Below are 22,317 nucleotides of genomic sequence, written 5' to 3' on the forward strand. Positions count from 1 at the left end.
TATATATCCCATACATATAAATATTATTTCCATAGATTATTTTCATTGAGATCCACAAATGATTTCCTGGAAAATGTTGCAAAACGTTAGATCTTACAGTGTTAAGGAAAGTGAAAAAAAAAAACTCCTGATTCGGATCTGCACCAAAATCTAATGAGTTCTTTCATGACTCAACCACATCAACTCACCAAGTTTCATGGAAATACGTTCTGTAGTTTTTATGCAATCTTGTTTATTGACAGACAAAACAAACCAAACAACAGACCAGGGTGGAAACAACTTCCTTGGCATAAGCAATAGAAATATATAAGACAAATAAACGCAGCAATTAGATCCTGTATTGGAAATGTGTCTTTTGTGTATGTAAATTGCATGAGCATACGTGTATGTGGAGGACTGACCTAATTGTTGATCTAAAAGGGCAACTTTAGGTTTACGATGATGGCTTGAGAGACTTTTATTTTTTTATGGCCTCTAGAAACCACAACTTTATGGTATCTCTTGGTATCTTTGGTTGGGATCTCACATCTGGGGTCTCACTCCAGGGGTCGTCCACAAACATGTAAACACATAAGGACAGGATGTCTCTTCCTCTGAGTGAAACTACAGGAGGGTAATAAATACCTTTACATGCTTAGTGGGAGGGGGCTGTGAGGTATAAGTACACAGATTCTCCTATGTTCATTTGTGCATGTCAGCCAGGTGACGTGTACCGTGAGGCCATCTGCAGATGCTGAATTAAACTTAAATAAAGAAGTGCTTGACTTTGTGCTTGTTTCACAATCCTTATATATAATGTGAGGCAAATGCAATGGACTGTATTTTCAGTATGTGGGGGTAGGAGAGGGGGTAGTGGCTTCTCAGCGTGAGGACAGTCTGTATTGTCCACCATCTGTTCAGTCTGACGTCTGCTCACCATGGAGAATAGGAGCTGGAGTTATCGTCCAGGAAACTACACTAACGCTGACATACAATGATGTTATAATGAACGAGGTAAAAAAAATTACATTCCTGCTCGATATCAGCTACATCACAAATCACATTTCCTGTCATGCAGTCAATTAGCATTTTCTTAATCCAGTCTATAACAACAACTTCACAATAAATCCACATACATGAAGTTTTAATGTTCTGTTTGTGTTGAAACTGTTGGATCACACTATGGTAGAGGATGATGTTGAGCTGTCTTGTTTCAGACAATGAGGTATTTTTTCTATGACAGGAATCAACCTTCAGTAAAGTTCAATACAACAACACCACATTCTACATCCTCAAATGATCACTGAGGAAATCAGGTCAGCTGAGTCAGTGATCTCTTTTAAAGGTCCAGTGTGTAAGATTTAGGTGAAAGGGAACTATTAGCAGAAATTTAATGTAGAATAATCCTCATGATGTTTTCTCTAGTTCGTTTCATCTAAATTGTAAAAAATTGGATTTTTCTTTACCCCAGAGAAGGTCCTTTATATTTAAATACTTTATATTTACATCAAGGGGACCCTCTCTACGGAGGCCGTCATGTTCTTTACATTAGTCCAGACTGGACAAACTAAACATCTTTTGAGTTTTTATGACAACTGGAGCTACCACAGTTTTTTTTTCATGTTTGGAAGGAGAGGGTGAGGTGAGGGGTGTTCAGCTGCAACAAGCAATTTCAACACTAGATATCACAAAATTCTACACACTGTACCTTTAAATCTATTTTATTGGAGAGCATTTCCTGATTTAACCTGAATTTAATTCTATTTTATTGAATTTTACTTTTAAAAATTCATTTAAAATAATTGTATTTGAGTTCTTTTAAATCAATATTGTCTTTTAATATTGGTGATTCCTTAATCTCTGTTTTATTTTGCTGCCCTTGTAAAGCACTTTGTAACTATAGTCCTCTCTAAACACAGTTATAATTATTAAAGTTATCACGCACACTTCACTCACAACCGTCTGAAACACTTTCGACCCAGAGAACATTAAAACCTCCATGAACGTGGGTTTATTGTAGAGTTATTGTATGAGACTGTGTTAGTTTGATATCAGCTTAAAATGTTTTTTTATTCATCATATATTTTGTTCAATTTGATCCAAAACAGACACTGACTGTCCTGTTTCACAAAGTGATGATAGTATTTCATTTCATTTACATTATTTTAAAGCTCCTCCCCCCTCAAAGTATAAGCAGCATAGATAATGAGCTAAGGATGACTAATACAAGTTACAGAATTTATTAGATTGTTTTTCATTGTGTTCCTCATCAATGGGATGATGTACGTCATCATCAGAAACGTACACTCTCCTGAATCTGCCCACGAGGGGCACTAGTCTTCGGACTATTTTTCCCATCAGCCAGTGCGACCTCTGCTATAAAACCGCCTCGCGCCCTCTGCCCGCTCTCATTCCCCGGCCTCTGTGTGACAGGTGAGACTCCTCTGCCCTGCCCTCTGCTGCTGCAGCTCTTTATCTGTAATGTTTGTCCTCCTCTGTCTCCACTCTGATGTGTGTCGGGGCTCCTTTCCTCTGCGGAGCCCGGGCCGCTGCTCGCTGACCGGCTCGACCTCCGAGGAGCCGATGCTGGCGCAGTTAGCCTGGTTAGCAGCAGCAGCAGGCCTCGGCCACGTGTTGCGCAGCGCGTGTAGAGCTCGGCTCGGCGCAGCCTCGTGTCCTCGCTGTGTGATGAAACAAATGTTGGTAGGGACATCTGAGTCATGTGAGGAAACGCCAACTTTTCTGACTGAACGAGGCACTTTGTAAAGAGGCTGTTTTCCGGGAGTTCACTGCCGAGCTCCTGCGCTGCCACACTTCAGGGTGTGGAGGTTTTCTCAATGAGCGTCAGTAGGAAGATACTTGCATCTATTTGAAAACGATTTGTGCTCAATCTGTTTTCCGTCTGTCTGCAGATTTGTCAGCTGAGTCGATTCAAGATGAAGGTGAACATCACGGGGTAAGAGAAGCATTTTATTAAAGGAGAAGTGAGAGGTTTGAGTCTGGATCAGTGGTGTGATAAACTCAGATTAGTTTGTGCTATCTCATTAATCTAAGATGGCGTCCTGGATGTCTTCAACTAACGTGCTCTTATCCCCTCAGATTCAAACGGGGGTCTCCAGGTGTTTGGAGTCATCGCCAACATTTCTGGTAATTGTAGTTTTTTAACTCTACTAATTCAAAGTGGAAGTCGCTGATGATTTCAATTGTAAGAGTAGTGGACAGAAGTGATTTCTGAGCAGCTTTATACTGAGACTTCTTTCAGCTGTGCCCTCTGCTCTTCATGGCACGTGTACAATACTAACGTGAGTGTGTATCCACAGGTTGGAGTATGATACAGAGGTATGAAGAAGCTGGAGACCATGAGGTAAAGATCAAGTTGTCTTAATGTCGATGGCTTCTGCTTCTCTTGAGGTGTGTTGCAGTATTTTGATTCACTTTTCACCAGGCTCAGAGATACAGCCTCAGTAGTTGATCCTAAGTCTGACAATTTTATTTTTAGCTTCCATCCTTTTTTTTTTTTTTTTTAAATGCATCCTTAAAATGATCCACTATTACAATTTGAACTAGTTTAATAACTACATCTACGACTCCTGGTTTAAATGGGCAGGAAGTTAAACATAATTGTTAGACTGGGTAATTTCCTTAAACTCACAAAATCTTTAACTTTAAACATTTGATTTTAGAGCTACATTTTTTTAATTGTCCTTGAAACATCACTGGCAAGTTGGGAGAGCCCTGCAAATGTAGTTATTTCTCATTAATAAGGATTTGATGATTCTAATTGAGTGAGTTTTTCAATCATTTCAATATATTGTATTTTTTCTCACAACTGTAAAAACAGCTTAGTGAAGGCCTGTCCCATTTGTGGGGAGGATTTCTACCACTACCCCTTGTGACCCCAAGGGGCAGGATAAGCCTCAAACAAGGGGTGTGGTGAAGTGGGGTTGGGCCTTGGTGTGGCTCTGGCTCCACCCTAATCACACACCTCCAGAGAAGCAGCAGTCTTATTCTGCACATGATCCCTGTGCTGCTGTGATGACATTTATTTGCTACTCTTGATCAATGGATGATGATACTAGCAACCACCATATTTTATTATCTGAGGCACTGATGAGGCTAGCCTGACACCCTGAGATTGTCATTTCAATGGCTCACTTACGTCTTCTTTCTGCAGATGTGATCATGTCTGCCCAAATCGACTGTTTGGCAACTTTCAAACAGGTAATGACACAATTTGATTTGATGTATTGGCTTTGAAACAAACTGTCAATGATGAATTTTGTTTAAAACAATGGGAATCTCTCTGATAAAGAGTGAAAGAGTACTTTTTTCTGATGCAGTGCTGATTTAATAAAACTTGCATGTTTGCAGTTTTGTGTTTTCTCTGAACTTCTGGTCTGTCTTGCAGATGATCTCACATTGTTGCAGCTAGTCTGAATGTTGCAGAATGAGCTACAGGTGAGTTCCAGATTTTATCTGTTTGAATTTTTGAAACTCATGATGCAATGATGATCCCATAGTTCAGCAGATTGAACAGTGAAGAAGAACTTTTGTCTTTCGCTCCTATCTGATGTGTCAGCTTCCATGACCTTGCACGTCTTCAGATATGAATTTGTTTTAAATTGAATTTCTGGTTTATTTTCAGGAACCTGTCTATATGCAGAACACAGAGGTGAGTGAGACTGAAGTGTTATCTGTTAATGAAGTTTGACACAATGATGATCCCATAGTTCAGCAGATTTAACAGTGACGAAAATCTATTGTCTTTCGCTCCTATCTGATGTGTCCCCTGTAATTGTCCTCTAGTCCTAATGGGTTTTAATGCCTTACTAACGCCCCCTCTTGTCTTCAGACATGATCTCTGCTGACTACGTTTCCAGCCTTGATGGTGAGTATCATGTTGAGATCAAAATGGTTGCTAACGTTCAGGTGTGATGAATGTGAATCAGGTCGCTGATCCAGTTGAGGAAATTTGTCATGATTTCTGATCTGACTTGTTGCAGGAGATAAAATTGCTTGTTTCTGCCATTATCTCAGGAGAAGCTGTTCTCACTTTACAGATCTAATGGCATCTTGGGCAGTTGGGTGCGTGCAGAAGATGTTGCACAAACATTGTGAGTATGAAAATATTTCTACCACCTCAGTCCCAGATGACAAGTGGAGTTGGGGGGGAAGAGCATGCCATTTAGATGTCATATCAGCAGGTGGTTGTGTTGCTGTTGGATAAACTTTTGTGTCTGTTAAGACTGAACTGGTTGTAGTGTGACTTTTGCTAACTTGTCTTTGTTTGACTTGATTAAAATAAAATGTATGTAGTTTGGGATATTCCCTCACATTGTAAACTTCTGTGAAGTGTCAGTCAAACCTAAAGTAGAATTGGAGAAATGAATTTAAAACTGACACCAGCTGGTTGAACTCCACCTCATCTGGGTCTGAGGGAGCTGCTCTGGTTAATTGGATCTTGGTTGGATGTAGTAAACCTCATGATCCCTGTAGACTGACCTTGTGATGACTAGATAAGACTGACTAAAAACCATGGAGTCTTGTTATATTAGCTCTATCTGATTTGGTCAGTGTAGAAATCTTCAGCCCCATGTTTCATGTGCATACTCAACTTATGCTTTTCGGACGTCTGCAGGTTCTAATCGCTCTGAGGTTCGACTGATCGGCAGAGACGAGGTTGAACGAGGTGAGAATGCAAAGACACAATACAAAATGGTTTTTGCTAGTTCGGTGATGTCTTAAACAAATGTCTGACCTGAACTTTTAATGTGGACAACATTGTTGCTGAGAAACCTGTAAACTTTAAACTTAACAGACCAATCACTGATTTGTAATAAACTTTCTGTCTCTTCTCCAGGAAATGGTCACCTGGCCTGACCCCTGACCTTGGTAAGCATTTCTAAGTCAACTTAAATGCCAATGTCTGTAATAGAAGATGGAGGCCTGAGTCTCTGATTAAATTGACCACTTCCTGTGATGACAAGATTCTGCCAAATGAGATCTCTTGATTATAACCTTACCGTTCCATTTTTCTCTGAGGTTGTGGTGATGACACATTTTTTGTTTTGTTGTTGCCTGGTTTTATTTTTAAAGACCTGTCTGTTTCCACAGAATGGGGTTGTAATGTCCTCTGGCCCTGAGACAGCCTGATGTTTTACTCATAAGGTGAGTACAGGCCTGATAAAGTTATTATGTCTGAGTTGTGGTGATATCAAATACTTATATCAGAAATTGAATATTAAAACAAAGTTGCTTCTAATCTTTTTCAGATTCTGAGGGTTGATGGTGATCTGAGCCTGAGGACAACTGAATTTAACTTGGCTGATGTGTTTCCAAAATGATTGCAGTAAAATACTTAAATGAAATATTTGTTTGTGGGTTTTTGTAAAATAATAGAAAGACTTTAAAATGTCAAGAAGTGTACTTGACCAATGGTGCTGGTCAGTGAATCACAAAGAAGTAAGAAGTCCAGCAACCCCAGTTAGTTGTAGAGTCAAAGGAGGAGGATCACCTGGGCTTCCTGCAATTTTTTTTATTTTTTCTAAAACCTGATTTAAAAACACTACTTTAATAATGAAACCATACATCTGCATAGATTTGTTCAATGGTTTTGTTTCATTATTTGGAGGAATAAGATCTGGAGTGATTTCTTATGATTATCTGGAATTAACAAGGTGCTTAATTACATGCTGGATTTAAGTCCCTTCAATGTAATAATGGCTTTGTAGATAGACTCCAGTCACCTGTATGTCTCCAACTGCAGAAACGACTGTTGAAGGTCATTTTTTTATTTTTATGTCACAATTGCACCAGCACATTTAATGTTCTGTATATTTGCTTGTTTCTTAGTTTTTAAACAGACAATTGAATCGTTTGTCCTTAGCTCATCTGTTAATAGGCTGTGTTTTCATGTGGGGATTTTCTGCTGCATTAAAGGAAATATCAGTGTTGTAGAAAAGTTTGAAAGTATTTGTAGTTTATTTACAATTTTTTCAACATATTTTCTGACAATTTCTCATAACTACTCCAGCAGTAGTGGAGATAAAAGGGAACCAAACACGAACGTTAATCTATCAGCAGGCCTCTAAAGAGTTTTGTGCTCCCTTAATCATGACTTTTCAGAAAAATTCTTTGTCATGTTTGAATTCAGTATCAAACTGTTTGGAAAATGTTAAGGCAACATTTCAAAATAAATAAATTAAAAATAATTTTTTTCATTCTCCTCACTCCAGTCTTGAGTTCTCTACAGCCAAGTTTTACCCTCTTTCTCTTCCCTGGGCAGGATTTGTCCAACTCTGGCGACTCTTTGTCCCTCTTCCTTTTCTTGAGGCAATGAACCTGGCCTGAGTTGGAGGGGGCAGCCTCTGACTTGTTGCCCCTGTCTTTCAGCTCTTTTTTGAGGCCCACCTTTCTCTTCTTTTTTGAGGGGTTGCCACTGGATGTGGGATCATGCCTTTTTCTCTTCCTCTGGGACTTTAGAGGGCTTGTTTGGCCACTTGTGCCTTTTCCAGTGGCTGCCAGTTGTTCACTCCTGATGTTGGCTTGGGAGTCTTCTGGTCTGCGATGTGGATAAGAAAATAGTTTAGCTCTTGATCTTAAAGGAGTGGTTTGACATTTTTAAAAATGCACTTGGCTGCAGCTCTAGTGCAATATCAAATGTTCAAGACAGGGAGATATTTCAAACACCCACCTGTTGCCACACCCTGCATTCATTTTTCTTTTTTATGCCCTGGTGATGGTGGTGGTCTGCGAGAAAGAATGCTTCTCATCTCTCATCCCAGCAGGGCTGCCCTCCTTGGCTGGGCCGGCAGTGCTGCTGGAGGAGTCCTCGTTCAGGGACTTTTGCAGGATCACCTGGTCTCCATGTCCTCCATCATCAGAGCTCTGATCCTGGCACATGTCCATCAGATCCTTACACGATTTTGCACTGGAGGACAAATGAAACCGCTGAGCCAAACACCATAATCTCCTTATATCTCTTATATTTTATCTAGCAGCACAGACTTACACAGACCATCTAAGCAGACACTTACTAGGGGCTGGATGAACCCTGAAGGTGGCTCATGGTGATGAACGGATGCTGCAGAATTCCGCTGGGGGTAATTCTTTCATACTGATTAATCATCAGCATCCGTGACAGCAGGTCCATAAACCACTCCATGTCACAGTATTCAGCCATGGCTTCGTCTCCCCAGAACGGATGAGTCGCCTTTAACAAGACGAGGGAAAAAAACATTGTTACATGTCCTCATGTTTGGATTATGAAACCAAATGTTTCAAAAGATATGTTGTGCCGTTATAAATTCATCCAGGTAGTTGATCACAAACGAGAATTGAAACTATTGACTGAAATGAAGAATTGTTTCATTGAGAGAGTTTGCTCCAAAGGCAGTGGATGGCACAGGGTAAAGAAACACAGACTGAAGAACTAGTGAGCTAGTGGAGCCGGCTAAGTGGTGGTAAACTACTTTCTTACCACAAATCTGCTTTCTATCAAGTGTCTTGGCCAGAACGCATGTGGTCGAGAATTTCCTTCATGCAGTGGATCTCTAGCGGCATTCCCAATTCGACTCATCTGGGCAGAAAACACAACATTGTGAGAGTTAGTTAACTTCACGTTAACAAACTCATTGTTGATCAGGTGCACTTATATAACTGAGACATATGGAGTGTCTCTAGTTTGTCTCATTAGTAAAATAGTAGAAATCAGTGAACTTTTACTGGAAGCTCTCACTATTCTAAGCAAGTTTTTGGATTCAAAAATACTAAAACATCACATCAGAAATGTCTTTGTTGTGTTTAAAGTGCAGATACTGACCAAATCAGCCTCATTACACGCGGGGAACAGTGGTACGCCCATAAACAACTCGGCAGCAAGGCAGCCTAGAGACCATATGTCGATGGCCCCGCTGAAAGGATTGTCATACAGAATCTCAGGAGCCCTTAGGAGAAGACAAAAAACACAAACATATTACTGAGGTTTTAAAATCTACTAAACTCCTTGTTACTGTCAATATGTTACTGTCAGTTTCTGGGACATAAGCCTGACATGCCAACGTACAGGACTTGTATAATCGATTACAGCAAACACAGCTGTCTCAGGGACACAGATGTGCTGTCAGTTACTTACATGTACCACAAGCACTGGTTGATTTCACCCGTCATGTCCTCAGGATTATTGCAGGCTAAGCCAAAGTCAATGACTTTAACTTTGAGTGGCTGCCTGACGTGATCCACCAACATGATGTTGTTTGGCTTCAAATCTGTATGAATGATCCCTGCACTTTTCAGAAAGTCCAAGGATGTAGCCAGCTGAAATCATGAAAAACATAATAATAATCATGAGCTACAGAGTTTATTTTATCAACAAAAACTATGACAACACATGTTCATTGATGGCAGCAAAAGCCTAAACAGCTGAGAGTTAGTCAGATATTCCAAACTCGTACAGTTGACTATAGGAACAGGTTAAAAAGATGGTTTAGACCAACATAATTGGGTATTATTGGGAGTTTGACCAAAACTGTAACAGACACATTTTAGAGACAAAGTTCACCCTTCACCCTACGAAGTAGTTAGTGTACGAACTTGAGTTTAAAAAACAAACCTGCTGCAGAATGGGGCGGATCTGCTTCAGCTGAAGGTGCTGACCCGGGTTGATCTTCATGAATTTGGCCAGGTCCATATCCAGGTGCTCAAACACAAGACAGCAATATCCCTTGAAGGTGAATGACTCCTTCATTTGGATGATGTTGAACCTGTCTGAGTGGAGCTCCTTCATGATTTGTAGGATGGCCTCCTCGTCCTCACTGTCAATGTCTTCCGTGCTTCTGATCATTTTTAAAGCCACGGTTTCATTGGTGGTCACATTCTTGCATTGCATGACCACTCCATAGGAGCCCCTGCCCAGGTATTTCTGAACCTGGTAATTTGTAGTGGGGGAGGGGATCAGGACTCCTTCAGTTATTTCAAACACCCTGTTTTCAGACATGGTGACAGAATAATTCTCAAGTTGATTTCTCACACCTGTCAGGAGAATAAAAACGAAGGAAGTTAGTCACAAAGCCTCATATGCTCTCACAAAGCCTGACAGCAAGTTCCTATGTATGTAGCAGAAAAGTTTGCAAACAATAAATCAAACTCAGTCATTTTAATCTTAAAAATCCACCAATACTAAAACTATTGCTTCAATCAAAGATACATTCCTTTCTTATATCACTAATACTACTCCTATGACTATATGTGTATATTTGTTGTGCACAATTAAAAATGAGCCCACACTGTATAGTAAGTAAAATATATATGAGGATAAAACTACTTTACTACTGCTTAACCTTTTACTCCCTCCAAACTCAAATTGTATCAACACTGTAATAATTGTAATAACATACAAGTAATAACAACATAATCTGCTTAATTGAACAAGTGTCAGCTGGAAAATATTCAACTTACCAGAGGGTTGAGTAGTTAAAATTCTTTAAAAACAATAATCTCTGTAATCGTGCAAATATTTTAGCCAAGTGCTCCTCACAAAAGATTGTCTTGACTGAAATGATGAACACAGATAAAGATGTGTGTTTATATACCTTTCAGTCCAAGAACATCCTAGGATTCAAGATAACAGGCTTTTATTTCATATGGTTTTAATGTCCAATTTGATCATAGCCACAAATGTGGCTTTGATCAAATTACATTTTTTCTTGTGTTTCCTTTGAATCTTTGTCCTTCATCATGAATTAAACACTAGATGGCAGTAATGCGCCTGGACATTGGTTGCCACCTGCCAATAAATCAATCAAAGAAGAAGAAGAAGCAGCAGACACAGGCCCTGAAACTATTCGTATTATCCGGCACTTAACAGTCAGTCTGTCAGCAAAACAAAGTTGCTTTTAATCTTTTTCAGATTCTGTGGGTTGATGGTGACCTGAGCCTGTGGACAACTGAATTTAACTTGGCTGATGTGTTTCCAAAATGATTGCAGTAAAATACTTAAATGAAATATTTGTTTGTGGGTTTTTGTAAAATAATAGAAAAAGACTTTAAAATGTCAAGAAGTTTACTTGACCAATGGAGCTGGTCAGTGAATCATGAAGAAGTAAGAAGTCCAGCAACCCCAGTTAGTTGTAGAGTCAAAGGAGGAGGATCACCTGGGCTTCCTGCAATTTTTTTTATTTTTTCAAAAACCTGATTAAAAACACTACTTTAATAATGAAACCATACATCTGCATAGGTTTATCCAATGGTTTTGTTTCATTATTTGGAGGAATAAGATCTGGAGTGATTTCTTATGATTATCTGGAATTAACAAGGTGCTTAATTACATGCTGGATTTAAGTCCCTTCAATGTAATAATGGCTTTGTAGATAGACTCCAGTCACCTGTATGTCTCCAACTGCGGAAACGACTGTTGAAGGTCATTTTTTATTTTTATGTCACAATTGCATCAGCACATTTAATGTTCTGTATATTTGCTTGTTTTTAAACAGACAATTGAATCTTTCGTCCTTAGCTCATCTGTTAATAGGCTGTGTTTTCATGTGGGGATTTTCTGCTGCATTAAAGGAAATATCAGTGTTGTAGAAAAGTTTGAAAGTATTTGTAGTTTATTTACAATTTTTTCAACATATTTTCTGACAATTTCTCATAACTCTACTCCAGCAGTAGTGGAGATAAAAGGGAACCAAACACGAACGTTAATCTATCAGCAGGCCTCTAAAGAGTTTTGTGATCCCTTAATCATGACTTTTCAGGAAAATTCTTTGTCATGTTTGAATTCAGTATCAAACTGTTTGGAAAACGTTAATAAGGCAACATTTCAAAATAAATAAATTAAAAATAATTTTTTTCATTCTCCTCACTCCAGTCTTGAGTTCTCTACAGCCAAGTTTTACCCTCTTTCTCTTCCCTGGGCAGGTTTTGTCCAACTCTGGCAACTCCTCTTCGTCCCTCTTCCTTTTCTTGAGGCAATGAACCTGGCCTGAGTTGGAGGGGGCAGCCTCTGACTTGTTGCCCCTGTCTTTCAGCTCTTTTTTGAGGCCCACCTTTCTCTTCTTTTTTGAGGGGTTGCCATTGGATGTGGGATCATGCCTCTTTCTCTTCCTCTGGGACTTTAGAGGGCTTGTTTCGCCACTTGTGCCTTTTCCAGTGGCTGCTAGTCGTTCACTCCTGATCTTGCCTTGGGAGTCTTCTGGTCTGCGATGTGGATAAGAAAATAGTTTAGCTCTTGATCTTAAAGGAGTGGTTTGACATTTTTAAAAATGCACTTGGCTGCAGCTCTAGTGCAATATCAAATGTTCAAGACAGGGAGATATTTCAAACACCCACCTGTTACCACACCCTGCATTCATTTTTCTTTTTTTTGCCCTGGTGATGGTGGTGGTCTGCGAGAAAGAATGCTTCTCATCTCTAATCCCAGCGGGGCTGCCCTCCTTGGCTGGGCCAGCAGTGCTGCTGGAGGAGTCCTCGTTCAGGGACTTTTGCAGGATCACCTGGTCTCCATGTCCTCCATCATCAGAGCTCTGATCCTGGCACATGTCCATCAGATCCTTACACGATTTTGCACTGGAGGACAAATGAAACCGCTGAGCCAAACACCTTAATCTCCTTATATCTCTTATATTTTATCTAGCAGCACAGACTTACACAGACCATCTAAGCAGACACTTACTAGGGGCTGGATGAACCCTGAAGGTGGCTCATGGTGATGAACGGATGCTGCAGAATTCCGCTGGGGGTAATTCTTTCATACTGATTAATCATCAGCATCCGTGACAGCAGGTCCATAAACCACTCCATGTCACAGTATTCAGCCATGGCTTCGTCTCCCCAGAACGGATGAGTCGCCTTTAACAAGACGAGGGAAAAAAACATTGTTACATGTCCTCATGTTTGGATTATGAAACCAAATGTTTCAAAAGATATGTTGTGCCGTTATAAATTCATCCAGGTAGTTGATCACAAACGAGAATTGAAACTATTGACTGAAATGAAGAATTGTTTCATTGAGAGAGTTTGCTCCAAAGGCAGTGGATGGCACAGGGTAAAGAAACACAGACTGAAGAACTAGTGAGCTAGTGGAGACAGCTAAGTGGTGGTAAACTACTTTCTTACCACAAATCTGCTTTCTATCAAGTGTCTTGGCCAGAACGCGTGTGGTCGGGAATTTCCTTCATGCAGTGGATCTCTAGCGGCATTCCCAATTCGACTCATCTGGGCAGAAAACACAACATTGTGAGAGTTAGTTAACTTCAAGTTAACAAACTCATTGTTGATCAGGTGCACTTATATAACTGAGACATATGGAGTGTCTCTAGTTTGTCTCATTAGTAAAGTAGTAGAAATCAGTGAACTTTTACTGGAAGCTCTCACTATTCTAAGCAAGTTTTTGGATTCAAAAATACTAAAACATCACATCAGAAATGTCTTTGTTGTGTTTAAAGTGCAGATACTGACCAAATCAGCCTCATTACACGCGGGGAACAGCGGTACGCCCATAAACAGCTCGGCAGCAAGGCAGCCTAGAGACCATATGTCGATGGCCCCGCTGAAAGGATTGTCATACAGAATCTCAGGAGCCCTTAGGAGAAGACAAGAAACACAAACATATTACTGAGGTTTTAAAATCTACTAAACTCCTTGTTACTGTCAGTTTCTGGGACATAAGCCTGACATGCCAACGTACAGGACTTGTATAATCGATTACAGCAAACACAGCTGTCTCAGGGACACAGATGTGCTGTCAGTTACTTACATGTACCACAAGCACTGGATGATTTCACCCATCATCTCCTCAGGATCATTGCAGGCTAAGCCAAAGTCAATGACTTTAACTTTGAGTGGCTGCCTGACGTGATCCACCAACATGATGTTGTCTGGCTTCAAATCTGTATGAATGATCCCTGCGCTTTTCAGAAAGTCCAAGGATGTAGCCAGCTGAAATCATGAAAAACACAATAATAATCATGAGCTACAGAGTTTATTTTATCAACAAAAACTATGACAACACATGTTCATTGATGGCAGCAAAAGCCTAAACAGCTGAGAGTTAGTCAGATATTCCAAACTCGTACAGTTGACTATAGGAACAGGTTAACAAGATGGTTTAGACCAACATAATTGGGTATTATTGGGAGTTTGACCAAAACTGTAACGGACACATTTTAGAGACAAAGTTCACCCTTCACCCTACGAAGTAGTTAGTGTACGAACTTGAGTTTAAAAAACAAACCTGCTGCAGAATGGGGCGGATCTGCTTCAGCTGAAGGTGCTGACCCGGGTTGATCTTCATGAATTTGGCCAGGTCCATATCCAGGTGCTCAAACACAAGACAGCAATATCCCTTGAAGGTGAATGACTCCTTCATTTGGATGATGTTGAACCTGTCTGAGTGGAGCTCCTTCATGATTTGTAGGATGGCCTCCTCGTCCTCACTGTCAATGTCTTCCGTGCTTCTGATCATTTTTAAAGCCACGGTTTCATTGGTGGTCACATTCCTGCATAGCATGACCACTCCATACGCGCCACTTCCCAGGTATTTCTGAACCTGGTAATTTGTAGTGGGGGAGGGGATCAGGACTCCTTCAGTTATTTCAAACACCCTGTTTTCAGACATGGTGACAGAATAATTCTCAAGTTGATTTCTCACACCTGTCAGGAGAATAAAAACGAAGGAAGTTAGTCACAAAGCCTCATATGCTCTCACAAAGCCTGACAGCAAGTTCCTATGTATGTAGCAGAAAAGTTTACAGACAGTAAATCAAACTCAGTCATTTTAATCTTAAAAATCCACCAATACTAAAACTATTGCTTCAATCAAAGATACATTACAGACTGATGAATATTCCTTTCTTATATCACTAATACTACTCCTATGACTATATGTGTATATTTGTTGTGCACAATTAAAAATGAGCCCACACTGTATAGTAAGTAAAATATATATGAGGATAAAACTACTTTACTACTGCTTAACCTTTTACTCCCTCCAAACTCAAATTGTATCAACACTGTAATAATTGTAATAACATACAAGTAATAACAACATAATCTGCTCAATTGAACAAGTGTCAGCTGGAAAATATTCAACTTACCAGAGGGTTGAGTAGTTAAAATTCTTTAAAAACAATAATCTCTGTAATCGCGCAAATATTTTAGCCAAGTGCTCCTCACAAAAGATTGTCTTGACTGAAATGATGAACACACATAAAGATGTATGTTTATATACCTTTCAGTCCAAGAACATCCTAGGATTCAAGATTACAGGCTTTAATTTCATATGGTTTTAATGTTCCATTTGATCATAGCCACATTTGTTCCAGTCTTTGAATATACATTTCTTTGTTGTTTCCTTTGAATCTTTGTCCTTTATCATGAATTAAACACTAGATGGCAGTAATGCGCCTGGACATAGGTTGCCACCTGCCAATAAATCAATCAAAGAAGAAGAAGAAGCAGCAGACACACGGCCCTGAAACTATCCATATTATCTGGCACTTAACAGTCAGTTTGAAGAACACATGTTCAGTCCTCAGATGAGCTGCCACCAAACCCCTCAGACAGCACAATGGATCAGTCCAGCATTCTCCAGCCATTTTGTTTTTCCTACTTATCCATGTTGCTAATGTGATGTCTGAAATGCCACGTGTTGTGTTCTCTTTGAAGGAAGTTGATCTATGTTGCTAATTTTGCACTTGCAAAGATAAAGTTCATTAAAAACAGAGTCTGTCTTTTTTTGGTTTATATTTTGGTCCGGAAATAAAAAGGGGAATAGAAAAAACCTGGACACAGGAGTTGGTACATCCTCTCCCAGTGTCTCCTGAGGATCAGAAGCTCCACCCCTGCACCTCACACCTGCACAGATGAATTACGTTATGGGGAACAGGGAGCTTCTTGCATTCGTGCTACCCTGCAGGAGTGGAGACATTGGTTGGAAGGTGCAGTACATCCTTTCATAGTTTGGACTGACCATAAGAACCTGGTTAAAACTTTTCTGTTTTTCTGATACATACATAGGAACTTGCTGTCAGGCTGTGTGAGAGCATATGAGGCTTTGTGACTAACTTCATTTTTAATGTCCTGAAAAGTGTGAGAAATCAACAGGTGGGTGTTTGAAATATCTCCCTTTCTTGATCATTTGATATTGCACTAGAATAGTTCAACATTTTGATGAATATTCTTTTTATTTTGCTCAGAATTCAATGGGAAGAATGATAAAACTCTCATTAACTATGGAGATGCAGCCAAGTGCATTATTAAAAATGTCAAACCACTGCTTTAAGATCAAGAGCTAATCTATTTTCTTATCCACATCGCAGACCAGACGACTCCCAAGCCAAGATCAGGAGTGAACGACTGGCAGCCACTGGAAAAGGTACAAGTGGCCAAATGGGCCCACTAAAGTGCCAGAGGAAGAGAAAGAGGCATGATCCCACATCCGATGGCAACCCCTCAACAAAGAAAAGAAACGTGGGCTTCAAAAAAGAGCTAACAGACCTTGTCAGGGGCAACAAGTCAAAGGCTGGCCCCCTCCAACCTAGGTTCATTGCCTCAAGAAAAGGAAGAGGGACGAAGAGGAGGTGCCAGTGTTGGACAAAACCTGCCCAGGGAAGAGAAAGAGGGTAAAACTTGGCTGTAGAGAACTGACAAAAACTTAATTTGTGTTTTATCTGCTCTTTTTAATCGATGTATTCATTTTGAAATGTTGCCTTATTAATGAATAGAATTAAAGATAACGCTGATAAGTTAAGAATTTCACCAAAAGGAAAGGAAATTCTCCAGGACATACAGTGTATAATTCAGGAGAACTTTGAAGACGTAGATTTGATCTTGATCAAAACAATAATGTCTTCTGTGTCGAACAGATAGAAACAGTACAATATGATCACTCTTTGTCCCCTGGAAACATTTCCGATGTCGTTTTCGATATCTGCAGCGCCTCGTTAGTTTTGCGTGTGTTTTCTTAATTTGCAGCGTGTTGAGCTCTCTCGGCCACCGTACAACACTATACAATCAGAATGGGACTTTTACTTCCGGAACCAGGCTGTTTGGTTTCTGTTCTCAAAAATCGACCCGGTCAGTCGAGTTGCCTTCCAGCCGAATATGCGCACTGCATTTCAGTAACTCCGTGAGGGCGGGAAGTAGAGGGCGCTAAAAAAAAAAGCGAGCGCCCCTCCCCCGCTCCCCCGCTCCCTGGTCCAGCTGGGGGAGGAGGAAGCAGCCCCCTCCCTCAGATCGGGCTGCATGAGGCCGCCTGCAGACCCGCATATCCCCGCTGATGACAACCAGAGACACCGAGGAGGCTTCCGGTGCAACCTGCCTCTTCCCCGATGTTGGTGCGGTGGCTGCTGCCTCTGCTGGGGGCTCTGTCCGCACAGGCAGATTTCTTCCACCTCGACAGCATCTCCAACGTGTCCAGCTACTATTTCAATTACATTTACTGTAACATCTGGGAGGGGGAGTGTCAGCCCAACCAGGACGATGCTACTCAGCAAGGTAGGACACAGGAATCACACGAAGCGATCAGAGCTCCAGCTGCTACATCACGACAGTGTTTGTGTTCATTGAGCTCCATCAGCTCGCCTCACAGCGTTTATGTGTTTTTCAGCTCAATGGTAAAAGCGGATTTATCGTGTTGTTCTTTGTGTGAACAGTTCCAACCCGGGACCTGTGGGCAGGTTTTCCTCAGGACTACATCAGCCTGCTGCATCACTGGTACTGTAGCCTGGGCCAGTGCTGTGAGTCTGGAGACTGCAGGATAACCAACAACATCACAGGTATAGTGCTCTCTGCAGCCAGGCCCCGATCTAGACTGCTCAGTCTTAGAGCAGAAAATTAGAAATTTTGGCTGGGCACCTTTTCACACAGCGATCATAGTGGTGAGAACATTTCCAAGTTTTAAAGATCGCGTCACAGTAGGAAATTCAACTAAGCCGTGGTATTATAATAATCATGATACAAAATATTTGAATATTGTTTTTTACATGTGCCATGCACAGGCCAGCATCACCAGACTTTTTTAAGCCTGAGCAGTCGATGAGTTCCAGTAAGGAAACTGAATGGACGCCGCTGCAATTAAACAAAACACTGATGATAATTTTTAATGATACAGGTGTCGTTAATTTAAAATATGTTTAAAAAACAAGTTCAACAGCCTGGTTTGCTTTAGTGAATGAACAAACTGGGAACTCCTGCAGACTTTGGCTTGGTCGACCTCTGAGTAGTGTTTTGTTGTTTTGACAAATTTCCATATCGGATCATTCGAATGAAGAATAGTTTTTTAAACCCAGCCCTATGTCCGGGCAGTTATTCAGAAGTCAGGAAATTATGACGGGATGCATGAAATAAACGTGATTGGCAGATTCAAATGCCACTGAATATAGTTGACCAATTGGGTGAGCAGAGTAGAAATCTGGCTGGACATTGCCCACCCCTGCCCACTTCTAGATCCAGGCCCCCCAGCAAATTTGGTCCGGAGCCTGTGTGTCTGTGTGTGTGATGAGTGTGCTGGTTCATCCAGTGATCCACCAAATATTCGCCAGTGCTCACTCTGGTCTGTGTGTTTTAATTCAGTGTCTCTCCTTTGAAATGGTCACATGACAGAGGATCATCTCAATTGTGAACCAGAATGTCAATCAGTAGAGCTCCGTAACAGTCCCCTTATGAGACCATTACAATTCACAAGCTCTGGATTATAATTTGTATTTGTCCTCTACACACACCTGCTTGTCTGTCTCTGTCTCTATCTGTCTGTCTGTCACTGCTATAGAGTTACAACCGCACAAGATATGGTCACAAAACTTTACAGGTGTAGTTTGGACCAAAATAAATGTCGAGATTGAAGGTAGCATGGTTGTAGTCTGACTGATAGGTATTGAATACTCTTATAATAGTGTTGTAAAGATTACAGAGTACACGTGTAATAATGTAGTACTCACTTCTGAGCACTCATGTAATAATGTAGTAAAGACTGCTGAGTACTCTTGGATCACAGTGTCAACATGATGTCGAGCTTTGTGGCTGCCATGATCTCATTGCAACTAGTTTCAAATTGTAGAAGGGGTCAGAAAATGTAATGCCATTGTCTGCTCTTCATTAAGTGTATAGTTAAATACTCATAATTGTTGTAAATCAGATCCTGAATAATACCAAACAATATTTATTAATAGTTGCTTCAGTCTTTTGAAAATCTGGGCTTGGTGGTGACCTGATGTCACTGTCAGTCAGAAGCTTCCTCTTCTCTTTTTGTGCACACGTGGCGCAGGTCTGGCAAGGGACCTTCAGACGAGGCTCCACGGGCAGCACCTGGCTCAGTCCGTGGTCCTGAAAGCCATCCAGGGTTTTATCAACAACCCAGAGTCCAACAAGCCGCTCACCCTCTCCTTTCATGGCTGGTCCGGCACGGGCAAGAACTTTGTGGCCCGGATCATTGCTGATAACCTGTATCGTGACGGGGTCAAGAGTGAGTGTGTCCGACTGTTCATCGCCCCGTTCCACTTCCCACACGCCAGACTGGTGGACACGTACAAGGTAAGACATACAGAGCCCCACTCCTGTGCCAGGAACATGCTTGACCCCCATTTGCTTAGTTAAATGTTTAGTTTAAGTTTTGTAATTCAGCGTATGAAAGATAACGACATCGATCCTACATGTTCTGACATGGACCTCTTTTGGACCCTTAACACATCCTTACACAATCACTGCATTAGATTTCAAAATTATGTCGACACACTTCTATCACACAAATCAAACCATGTTCACAGAGTGCTGTATGTGTGATAACCTTTAAACTCATCCTATCAGAATCTGCACAGTTTGTAAATATGAACTCTGAATTCTGTTATGTTTGCTGTGACTACGTGACTTGAGAAGGTCTCCATCATAAATGATAACAGGTGAAACCACCTCTAGTGGTTTAATAATATTAGTGATGAAAATCAAAATTGCTATCTAATTATAATGAACTTGTTTTTTCCCTCATCACTGAAGTGCAACAGAACCCAATTCTTACATAATACAATGTGTTTTTTTAACATAAAAGACATGTCATTTAAAAGTTTGAAACTACAATTTCACCTATCAAAAACAGACCCAAAACCTAAACAGAGTAAAAAAATAAATTTTGTCTTTGTCTTTAGAGATGTTGGAGAGTTTTCAAGCTGTAGTTTTGCTGTTCTCTGTATTCAGGGACAGCTTCGAGAAGCCATCAGGGACATGGTGTTGCGTTGCCCTCAGACTCTGTTCATCTTCGACGAGGCTGAGAAGCTTCACCCAGGCCTCATCGATGCTATCAAGCCCTACATGGATCACTATGACAACGTGGATGGGGTTACCTACCGTAGAGCCCTCTTCCTCTTCCTCAGGTTGGTCCTTTAATGATGTTGAAGCGGGGTCAGACACTCACAGTGTACCGTGCCTCTGGGCCAGATATTCTGTATTCAGTAACAAAATACATGTCATACACTTCATGTCTTTGCTGTTTCTGTTGTCTCTACAGTAATATTGGTGGGGCAACAATCAATGATGTAGCACTGGACTTTTGGCACTCAGGTCAAAATCGAGAAGACATTGGAATGGAAGATCTGGAGCATCGACTACGAACTGAAACGATGGAATCTCAAGGTGTGCAGCAGTGTTTACTTCAGCTCTCTTCCAATTCAGATTGTGTGAACTGCATTTCTCTTTTACGTGAGTGATAATGGTTAGTTAGAATTAAATTAACTCAACTGTTCTGCTGGACCAAAACAGTTAGCTGAAAGCTGCACAAGGGGGTGTTGATTCTTGGATCAGTGTTAATAGTTATCCTGTAGCACTAAAGCTTGTAATTTCTACCTTAATACAAAATAATGATTGGTGGAGCTTCGTGAGCAGTTCTTTCTCTGCGGTCCTCTCTCATAGGTGGGTTTGCACAGAGCGAGCTGATGTCCGGCCACCTGATCGACTTCTACGTGCCCTTCTTGCCTCTGGAGTACCGCCACGTGAAGCTCTGTGCACGGGATGCCTACACAGCCCGAGGTCTGGAGACAGACGAAGCTACGTTGGATGAGGTGGCCAAGGCGATGCTGTATGTCCCTAAAGAGGAGAGACTGTTCTCAGCACAGGGATGCAAGTCCATACCCCAGAGGATCAACTTCTTTCTCCCCTAGAAGGAGAGACAGACAGAGAGAGAGACGTCCCCTCCTCTCCCCACACACACACGCACACTCACATACAACATGCATCTGTCTAGGTCTCTCAGAAAAGGCCAGACATCAGAGCAGGTCCAGCACTAATAGAAAAAAGCAGCGAAGGTCACCCTGCAGATGTGTGGCGTCGCAGGAGACGTGTTCATGCCAGATAGAGACAGATATCATGTGAAGGGTGGATGCTCTTCTTCACCTGCATGGTTTCAGTCCTCACAGTGTCGAGATGAAAAAGTGTAGAACATGGTATTAGTGGTTGTGCAGTGTATGTCATATTGGATTTCACAAATTATTCATGTCTGCTCTTGTAAATTGTTTTTTTATGTTTAATTAAGGTCATACGTCACGTGTTAGTATTTGCATGTCAGAAGTTGCACTTTTTTATTTTGTGCCATATTTGAACATTTTACTAAAACTGATGATTTTTGTAAAATTATTTAAATGCACACTAAATGTTTCAATAAGCCTTTAATTTGGCTTTTCAGGAACATTATATGGCATTGATGTGTGAACAGTGTGTAACAGCGGTGATGGAAATGTTACTTGAAATTGTTACGGGTGTTGATCAGACCATTTGAATATCAGCTTTTGGTCACAATGGGTTTAGAAATATAGTTTTTTTACTTTTGATCTCAGTCATTTTAAGTGTTTTTTTCTGAACTTGATACATGTTTTATTAATTGTCATCAACATTGCTTAATATACAGAATTTTACTTTGCAACATAGTTTATTTATTGACTTACTATACATGCACACTGGTGTGAGTTGGTCTGTTTTAGAGATTTTAATCTAAAGCTTAAAGGGTCAGATCACAATAAGAACATGGAAAGAAATGATCAAAGACAAATGTTTTAAGAAAATAAACAACAAGAGTAAACTAACAACTGCTGTTTTTTATTCATTTGTTTCTGCATGGTGCCTGCTATCTTTATGTTTTATATTCATGTAAGTGCCTCATGCCAGGGTACAAAATGGTACAAAACTTTTACATAAATCAACAGATAAACAATAATTAGCTACAACTTTAATAATTGTTTGCTTGTTATTTTAATCACCTTGTTACAACTCAATTGTGACTATTTGCTGTTTTTGTTGATAGTCAATGGAATAACTTGGGCACTAAGAAACTTCTATTAACAATCCAGAAAATAATCATCA

The 22,317-nt window shown here is 40.6% G+C and overlaps 3 protein-coding genes, 1 long non-coding RNA gene and 7 other non-coding genes across 19 annotated transcripts; 9 read left to right on the plus strand and 2 right to left on the minus strand.

Annotated features, from left to right (window-relative positions):
- The first annotated feature begins 2,345 nt into the window (after positions 1-2,345).
- LOC109625248 (uncharacterized) lies at positions 2,346-10,981 on the plus strand. Of its 9 annotated transcripts, none has more exons than XR_011240609.1 (13): positions 2,346-2,412; positions 2,892-2,935; positions 3,079-3,126; positions 3,300-3,343; positions 4,154-4,200; positions 4,388-4,437; positions 4,625-4,651; positions 4,832-4,867; positions 5,040-5,093; positions 5,618-5,668; positions 5,840-5,871; positions 6,094-6,147; positions 10,886-10,981. It is a non-coding gene; the product is annotated as an uncharacterized lncRNA (long non-coding RNA). The 9 variants fall into 9 exon arrangements; XR_011240611.1 differs by having other exon boundaries at positions 5,618-5,658; XR_002202449.2 differs by lacking the exon at positions 10,886-10,981 and adding an exon at positions 6,252-6,347 and having other exon boundaries at positions 5,017-5,093.
- Positions 2,656-2,735, plus strand: LOC138407332 (small nucleolar RNA SNORD74). Its single transcript, XR_011240760.1, has one exon. It is a non-coding gene; the product is annotated as a small nucleolar RNA SNORD74 (small nucleolar RNA).
- On the plus strand, positions 3,165-3,233 carry LOC138407343 (small nucleolar RNA SNORD75). The gene has a single exon (XR_011240771.1). It is a non-coding gene; the product is annotated as a small nucleolar RNA SNORD75 (small nucleolar RNA).
- LOC138407339 (small nucleolar RNA SNORD24) lies at positions 4,005-4,086 on the plus strand. The gene has a single exon (XR_011240767.1). It is a non-coding gene; the product is annotated as a small nucleolar RNA SNORD24 (small nucleolar RNA).
- On the plus strand, positions 4,241-4,321 carry LOC138407345 (small nucleolar RNA SNORD79). The gene has a single exon (XR_011240773.1). It is a non-coding gene; the product is annotated as a small nucleolar RNA SNORD79 (small nucleolar RNA).
- LOC138407334 (small nucleolar RNA snR60/Z15/Z230/Z193/J17) lies at positions 4,477-4,558 on the plus strand. The gene has a single exon (XR_011240762.1). It is a non-coding gene; the product is annotated as a small nucleolar RNA snR60/Z15/Z230/Z193/J17 (small nucleolar RNA).
- On the plus strand, positions 4,687-4,768 carry LOC138407333 (small nucleolar RNA snR60/Z15/Z230/Z193/J17). Its single transcript, XR_011240761.1, has one exon. It is a non-coding gene; the product is annotated as a small nucleolar RNA snR60/Z15/Z230/Z193/J17 (small nucleolar RNA).
- On the plus strand, positions 5,951-6,024 carry LOC138407331 (small nucleolar RNA SNORD47). Its single transcript, XR_011240759.1, has one exon. It is a non-coding gene; the product is annotated as a small nucleolar RNA SNORD47 (small nucleolar RNA).
- On the minus strand, positions 6,942-10,592 carry LOC138407198 (homeodomain-interacting protein kinase 3-like). Its single transcript, XM_069522060.1, has 8 exons — positions 10,435-10,592; positions 9,590-10,008; positions 9,113-9,294; positions 8,801-8,924; positions 8,459-8,557; positions 8,016-8,191; positions 7,673-7,909; positions 6,942-7,540 (listed from the first exon to the last, which is right to left on the minus strand). The coding sequence occupies exons 2-7, from the start codon at positions 9,971-9,973 to the stop codon at positions 7,705-7,707; spliced, it is 1,170 nt and encodes a 389-aa protein (XP_069378161.1). The 5' UTR covers positions 9,974-10,008; positions 10,435-10,592; the 3' UTR covers positions 6,942-7,540; positions 7,673-7,704.
- A 583-nt stretch (positions 10,982-11,564) lies between the features above and the next one.
- LOC138407197 (uncharacterized) lies at positions 11,565-15,987 on the minus strand. Its single transcript, XM_069522059.1, has 8 exons — positions 15,072-15,987; positions 14,210-14,628; positions 13,733-13,914; positions 13,435-13,558; positions 13,093-13,191; positions 12,650-12,825; positions 12,307-12,543; positions 11,565-12,174 (listed from the first exon to the last, which is right to left on the minus strand). Exons 2-8 carry the CDS (start codon positions 14,591-14,593, stop codon positions 11,763-11,765), a joined length of 1,614 nt encoding a protein of 537 aa, XP_069378160.1. The 5' UTR covers positions 14,594-14,628; positions 15,072-15,987; the 3' UTR covers positions 11,565-11,762.
- A 722-nt stretch (positions 15,988-16,709) lies between these two features.
- tor3a (torsin family 3, member A) lies at positions 16,710-22,040 on the plus strand. Its single transcript, XM_020080442.2, has 6 exons — positions 16,710-17,472; positions 17,631-17,753; positions 19,241-19,506; positions 20,164-20,339; positions 20,474-20,598; positions 20,875-22,040. The coding sequence occupies exons 1-6, from the start codon at positions 17,307-17,309 to the stop codon at positions 21,120-21,122; spliced, it is 1,104 nt and encodes a 367-aa protein (XP_019936001.2). The 5' UTR covers positions 16,710-17,306; the 3' UTR covers positions 21,123-22,040.
- Positions 22,041-22,317: the final 277 nt, after the last annotated feature.

The sequence above is a fragment of the Paralichthys olivaceus genome, chromosome 3 (assembly GCF_024713975.1).
Source record: "Paralichthys olivaceus isolate ysfri-2021 chromosome 3, ASM2471397v2, whole genome shotgun sequence".
Lineage (NCBI taxonomy): Eukaryota > Metazoa > Chordata > Actinopteri > Pleuronectiformes > Paralichthyidae > Paralichthys > Paralichthys olivaceus.

Coding starts and splice junctions, on each gene's coding strand:
- tor3a (XM_020080442.2), top strand. CDS start 17,307: ATGTTGGTGCGGTGGCTGCTGCCTCTGCTGGGGGCTCTGTCCGCACAG. Junction 17,473..17,630: donor GGACGATGCTACTCAGCAAG/GTAGGACACAGG, acceptor TTGTGTGAACAG/TTCCAACCCGGGACCTGTGG. Junction 17,754..19,240: donor GATAACCAACAACATCACAG/GTATAGTGCTCT, acceptor CACGTGGCGCAG/GTCTGGCAAGGGACCTTCAG.
- LOC138407197 (XM_069522059.1), bottom strand. CDS start 14,593: ATGTCTGAAAACAGGGTGTTTGAAATAACTGAAGGAGTCCTGATCCCC. Junction 13,559..13,732: donor ATCCAGTGCTTGTGGTACAT/GTAAGTAACTGA, acceptor TCTTCTCCTAAG/GGCTCCTGAGATTCTGTATG. Junction 12,175..12,306: donor AATGCAGGGTGTGGTAACAG/GTGGGTGTTTGA, acceptor TCCACATCGCAG/ACCAGAAGACTCCCAAGGCA.
- LOC138407198 (XM_069522060.1), bottom strand. CDS start 9,973: ATGTCTGAAAACAGGGTGTTTGAAATAACTGAAGGAGTCCTGATCCCC. Junction 8,558..8,800: donor CGTGTAATGAGGCTGATTTG/GTCAGTATCTGC, acceptor TTTTCTGCCCAG/ATGAGTCGAATTGGGAATGC. Junction 7,910..8,015: donor CAGGGTTCATCCAGCCCCTA/GTAAGTGTCTGC, acceptor TTTGTCCTCCAG/TGCAAAATCGTGTAAGGATC.